Source organism: Colobus angolensis, unplaced genomic scaffold, assembly GCF_000951035.1.
Source record: "Colobus angolensis palliatus isolate OR3802 unplaced genomic scaffold, Cang.pa_1.0 Scaffold19, whole genome shotgun sequence".
Taxonomy (NCBI): Eukaryota; Metazoa; Chordata; class Mammalia; order Primates; family Cercopithecidae; genus Colobus; species Colobus angolensis.
Genome location: NW_012115043.1, coordinates 4930171 through 4936981, shown reverse-complemented (window position 1 = coordinate 4936981; position 6811 = coordinate 4930171). Strand labels below are relative to the sequence as shown.

At 41.1% G+C, this 6811-nt stretch overlaps 1 protein-coding gene across 1 annotated transcript in view; it reads left to right on the top strand.

Moving 5' to 3' along the window:
* The window catches only part of DIS3L (DIS3 like exosome 3'-5' exoribonuclease), a 79496-nt gene that overhangs the window by 37096 nt on the left and 35589 nt on the right, over window positions 1-6811 (top strand). Inside the window, exon 2 of the mRNA XM_011940559.1 lies at window positions 819-983. Coding sequence (XP_011795949.1) covers window positions 819-983 — 165 coding nt within the window. The remainder of the gene's footprint in view (window positions 1-818; window positions 984-6811) is intronic.

The window sequence follows — 6811 nt, the reverse complement described above, 5'->3', positions numbered from 1 at the left end:
GCTGCGAAGCTGACATCGTCTGCTTTGCAGCCACAGGTTTCCTGACCTGCCTGCACTGGTGCCCCAGACTTTCCCCCCTGTGGAGAGAGCCTCTTCACCGTAGCTTTGTGAACTATCTGGGCCCGCACTGGAGAGGAAAGTCACGGGGAGGTTGGACTGGGGACTCCTGGGCCCCTGTCCTTGGTGTCTAGGCTGCAAGGGTGGCCGATAGAACGATGCACGTTACTGGCTCTCTTCCCCCATGGGAGGATGAGCATGGGATGGGGGTCCTTGTCAGCGAATGTTTGGAATCCTCCAAACATTGTGATTAAGATGAACATTTCAGTTAGAGCTTGGCTAACCAGCTCTCAGATACGGGCCTGGTGGAAAACCCACCTCTGCCCGTTGCTTGCACGGATCATTTTCTCCATTCAATCTTTTGGCTCTTGGAGGCTGCTGAGCACGTGCAGAAGCTTGACACAGAGCCAACTTGAAATTGCTGGGCATCATACACAAGTGGTATAAATGTGAGGGTGCTTCATTTGAATGTGTGTGTCAATGATGAGTTAACACTGAAATATTCAGGTTATGCTGAAAATGTGCTTGTTCGTTGTTAAATCAGTCATTCTCTCCGGCACCTCTGGCAACACCATAAACCACGTTGAGCTTGTATTTATCACAGCTTCCAAAAAAATGAGGGTGCTCAATATACCTGAGCTTTGGGTCTTTTAAAAACTCCCACCGTGGAGTTAAGACTGGAAGTTATTTTGTATGCCAGAGCACCGTGACATTTAAATAAACCAGGTTTGAAAACATTGTCTAATCTCTTACATTTTGAATTATGTTTCAGATGGGAAACTCTTGTCTAGTGATGTGACTCATTACGTGATCCCAGACTGGAAAGTTGTTCAGGATTATCTTGAGATCCTTGAGTTTCCTGAATTGAAGGGAATTATTTTCATGCAAACAGCTTGTCAAGCAGTGCAGCATCAAAGAGGCCGGAGGTATACGTCTTGCATTCTTTATTTCTATATAGCATAGGTTCCCCCCCGCCTTAGAAAAGGTCCCTTGTTGGAGGGGGATGGGAGGAATTCATTATTTTGTCAGAAAGGACTTTTAAACTAATTTTGTATTCTCTTTGATAGTGAGGAATGCAGTAACATTATTTTATATTTCTGCTGCAACACCTGGCCAAGAGATCTGACTGTAGATCAATAAACTGCAGTGTCCCCAGTATGTGGGTATTTAAGATTCTAGTGTGAATTGGCTTTTGGCTTGCATTTTTATAGTGGCAGGATTACTGCTTATTTCTTGTTGATAATGTGTATTATTTAATCTTATTTATAGATACAGTGTTTCAGAAGCATACATTCTTTTCTTGGGGAAAAGAGTACTTTATTTTTAAATTTTAGACTCCTTTATTGGGGATGCAAATTGTAATGATTTATTCAGTGAAACCAGAAATAGCTTGTTTTATTTTTAGATTACTAGTGTAACTACCAGCCACAGTCATTGTATTTGCTAAAACAAAGGATTTCTAATTGAACCAGTCTAAAATTCTTGCCTTGTACTTAAATGAAGAATAGTTGTCTACCTTTTAAACAAATACTTTAAAAAACGATTACGATTTCGCTTCCTTTAATGTTGAGAAAGGTTTATGACTTGAACTTAAGACTGTATGGAAATAGCATATTAGAATTATATGTCCAACCTCTTAACACTCTAAGTTATTTAATAAGCACAAACTATGCATTTATTCTTCTTTAAAATGTTGTGGTTTCTTCAGGCCTTGGTAATAAAAGATGAAGTGTTTTTATTTGTATATGAAAATGACAAATTGTCCTCTTATTATATGTTCAGTTCAAAAAACGTACATTAACCAGATTGTGTGCAGGTTTTTTTCAGATAGAATATTTTTCAATGAGCTTCAAGTTGATTTTGTTCAGACACCAAGATATAGATGTTTATACAGATCCAAATTTAAATGCTGCTCCAGGTGTCATATTTCAATTTCTGCTCCTAAAATCAATTTGTTGTTATCATTCGGATTGCTAACACACTGTGAGCCTTTTCAACTTCTGTTTTCTAAAATATTTTTAATGTTAAGGATTGTTTTAGAAACCAATTCCTGGGACATTCAAAGACAAAGAGTTGGAATTTAAACGTCTTTTCTCCTGAACATTTCAAGAGTAGTTAATTTGATAAAAAATTATTGGTTTTCCACTGCCTTACCATGTCTTTGAATATACTGAATGTGAAAACAAAAGATGAGGAGTTATGAAATAGGGCCATATGATAATACCCTGATTTTGTTCGTTGGGTAAGCACTTTTTAAGCTCTTAGTTCCAGGCCTTGGGGAATAAAAAAGTTGTTGTTGTTGTTGTTTTTTCTTGAGATGGACTCTGGTTCTGTCTCCTGAGTTGGAGTGCAGTGGCACGATTTTGGTTCACTGCAACCTCCACCTCCTGGGTTCAGTGTTTCTCCTGCCTCAGCCTCCTGAGTAGCTGTGATTACAGGCACCCGCCACCACGCCCGGCTAATTTTTGCATTTTTTGAAGAGATGGGATTTCACCATGTTGGTCAGACTTGTCTCGAACTCCTGACCTCGTGATCCGTCCACCTCGGCCTCCCAAAGTGCTGGGATTACAGGCATGAGCCACCACACCCGGCCCAAAAGAAGTCTTAGTCCCTCTCATAACAAGCCTATTATCTTGCTTGGGTTAGATGGAAGAAACAAGACAGTTACTATGAAGCACCTTAGACACATGAAGGATAATTTAATGTGGACTATGCTAAGTGCAGAAGTAAACGTGGGGTGGAGGGATTAGGCCGGAAAATCCTCTGGGGGAAATGGATTTGAGACTGGTCTTTAAGGACATATTACGAGTACGATTGAAGAAGAGAAAGAAATCAGCAAGTTTGGGACTTGGCACTTTACCTGTTAAGCAACCAGCAGGTGCATTCAGGTTGACATAGCTAAATGACCCAAATTGTCTGAGTGCTAGAAAGTGTCATTTATTGAAGGCTAACATTAAAATTAATAATAGGCATTGAATACATAAGATCCGGGAGACTTTATCATTATTAATAAAGTTTATTAATTCAGCCTTCCTAAGTGTTAAGTGTAAGTTATTTGACTTTTTTAAATTGACAGATTAAAATTATATATATTTGGCCATGCCCAGTGGTTCATACTTATAATCCCAGCACTTTGGGAGGCCAAGACAGGAGGATAACTTGAGCCCAGTTCAAGACCAATCTGTGCAACATAGTGAGACCCCTGTCTCTATTTAAAAATTTACTTTAAAAAATCATACATATTTATGGTATACAACGTGATGTTTTGAAATATGTATACATTGTGGAAAGGCTAAATCAAGCTACTTAGCATGTGCATTACTTTACATACTTACCATTGTTTTGGTGATAATTAACTTTTTATATTTAACTGAACTTGGCCTAGCAGAAGCTCTCTAGTGTTTTTTTTCATGTAATGTTGGGGAACATTTTGTTTTGTTTTTCAGTTCTTCCTTGGAGATTTTTGAGATGCGAGTAAATAATTCATTTTATCCAATATGCTTTTAGGAACATTCGTGGTTAGGAAAGTTTTGTCAGTTAATAATCCCTGGTCCGTCTGGTGTCTGATATAGGATGCTTTGCTTGTTCCTTTTGACTCCCTCCTGAATTCCTTCTGTATAGCTTCAGAGAGTCTCCATATTTCATGCCTCAGTTTCTTGATGGTATATAAGATTGGCATCAGGCCAGGCTCAGTGGCTCACACCCCTAATCCCAGCACTTTGGGAGGCCGAGGCAGGTAGATCACTTGAGGTCAGGAGTTTGATACCAGCCTGGCCAACATGTGAAATCCTGTCACTACTAAAGATACAAAAATTAGCCAGATGACATGGCACAGGCCGGTAATCCCAGCTACTCAGGAGATGGAAACAGGAAAATCGCTTGAACCCGGGAGGCGGAGGTTGTGGTGAGCCGAGATCGTGCTACTGCACTCCAGTCTGGGCAACAAAAGCAAGACTCTGCCTCAAAAAAAAAAAAAAAAAGATTGAAATTGTAGAATATTATGGTTGGAGAGATCTGAAAGGTCACATGATCTAACTTCCCATCCACTACCTCAGTGTTCTCAACATGAGTGATATATCAACCTTGTTTCTAAAAGAAAAAAATCCTCCTGGATACCAGTGTTAATTTATTTTCTTCTGTTGTTATTTAAATATGTTTAAACATAAATCTCGGTATAAGTCCTCATGTTTAAGTACTTTAATACAATCCTAGTTTAAGTTAAATAAAGTTACAAAATCAGAAAACTGCAAATGAACATTATTCAGTGTGACAGATAACATTGTTTTGCTGAAACGAAATCACCAGAGTTGGGTTTAACAATGGAAAGACATAACCTTTAATCTGGTTATATTTGTAATAAGATTACCTATTTTGATTTCAACAATATCAATGCAGAGAATGCTTGTTCTCATAAGTATATTGCACAGAACAAGTATGACTAATATCAGGTCTTCTGTCATTCAGGATAATCACATGTTCTGCCATCTAATAATCTTCAAATAAATGCTTATTTAATGAGGAGTCCCCCTGACAACTCTGTGAGGCTCTTTTGTCCACCGTGTTCATGTGTTCACATGTGTGTTAGTTTATTCAACAAATGTTCACCAAGAGACTATATGTGCCAGAAACTGCTAGCACTGAGAGTACAGTGGCGAACCAAAGCAGACAGAGTCCTGGCAGGGTGACAGGCAGTAATCGGGCAATCACACAAACAGATGCAGAACTGCAGCTGTGACAAAGGCACTGAAAACAGGGCACCAGGAGAGCCCAGACCAGCCAAGGAGGCAAGGAAGGGCATTTCTGAGGGGGCTGCCTAGGCGGAGGTCTAAGGGTTGGCTTAAACCAGACAGAGTGGAGGAAAGCTTTCAAGGTAGAGGAAAATGCCTGAGGCCCATGGGGAGGGGCCTGTGGCACACCGCTGGAGCTGAAAGAACGCCTGGGTGGGCTGGAAGTCCTCATGGCCTCAGGGATATCAGGGAAAAATTTTAAGCAAAATGAGATAACATGATCAGATTCCTGTCCTAAAAGGATTACTCAGTGGTAGTTCACACCTGTAATCCCAACCAACACTTTGAGAGGCGGAGGTGGGTGGATCGCCTGAGGTCAGGAGTTGAAGCCCAGCCAGGCCAACATGGTGAAGCCCCAGCTCTACAAAAATCCAAAAATTAGCTGGGCATGATGGTGGGTGCCTATAATCCTAGCTACTCAGGAGGCTGAGGCGGGAGAATTGCTTGAACGTGGGAGGCAAAGGTTGCAGTGAGCCAAGATCACGCCATTGCACTCCCATCTGGGCAAAAGAGCAAAACTCCATCTCAAAAACAAAACAAAACAAAACAAAACAAAAGCAGGATTACTGGGCCAGGTAGAGAAGAGGCCTGGAAAAAAGAAGGGAGGAGGCTTTTGCTTTAGTCCAGATGAGGGAATGTTGGTAGCTTAGAGATAGAGAGAAATAGATGTTTACAAGACTTGCTTAATAGGTAAAAAAATCTATAAAACTTCCTAAATGTGTAACTAAGAGAATTGAAAACCTGTCAACATTGAAACTGAAAACATCATATACAGCCGGGCGCAGTGGCTCACGCCTGTAATCCTAGCATTTTGAGAGGCCAAGTTGGGCAGATTGCCTGACCTCAGGAGTTCCAGACTGGGCAACATGGTGAAACCCCATCTCTACTAAAATACAAAAAATTGGCTGTGTGTGGCGCACGCGTGTAGTCCTAGCTACTCGGGAGACTGAGACATGAGAATTGCTTGAACCTGGGAGGCGGAGGTTGCAGTGAGCCGGGATCACTCCACTGCACTCCAGCCTGGGTGACAGAGCAAGACTCCATCTCCAAAAATAAATAAATAAATAAAAATGAAAACATCACACACATATGTTCATGGCAGCTTTCTTCATCATAGCCAAAAGATGGAAACATCCCAAATGTCCATTAATTGATTATGGTTAAGCAAAATGTGGACTATCCATATAGGGGAATATTATTCAGCCGTAAGATGGAGTGACGTGCTGATACATGCTACAACGCGGATAAACCACAAAAACATGCTAAGTGGAAGAAGCCAGCGCACGCATAAAAACATCATATGTTGTATAATTCCATTTATGTAAAATGTCCAGAATAGGTATATCAATATCAACAGAGACAGAAAGTAGATTAGTGGTTGCCAGGGCCTGGGGTCAAGAGGAATAGGCAATGACTGCTTAATGGATGGATACAGGTTTCTTTTCCGAGTGATTAAAATGTTCTGTAATTAGATCGATGGTGATGGTTGCATAACTGTGACTATAATAAAAACCACTGAATTGTGTGTGTTTTAAGGGCAAATTTTTTGGTATGTGAATTGTATCTCTTTATAAAGCTGCTGTTTTTAAAAATCTCTAGAACTAGAGATAGATTTAGGTATGTGAGATGGTGGGGAAGGTGGGGTCAAGGGTATCACTGAAGTTTCTGGTTTACATGACTAGATGGAGAGAGGGAAAGCTAGAGGAAGCCTGGGGCAGGGAAGTCAAGGTCCAGAGTTTGAAGTGTCTCTGGGGCATCTGAGAGGGCCTCACTGACGCCAAATGGCAGTGCAGTTAGAAGGCAGTCGTTCAGATGGCCCCAAATGTACTCCATAAAAATGTTTTGTGGCCGGGTGCGGTGGCTCACATCTGTAATTCCAGCACTTTGGGAGGCCAAGGCGGGTGGATCACGAGGTCAGGAGATCGAGACCATCCTGGCTAACACGGTGAAACCCCGTCTCTACTAAA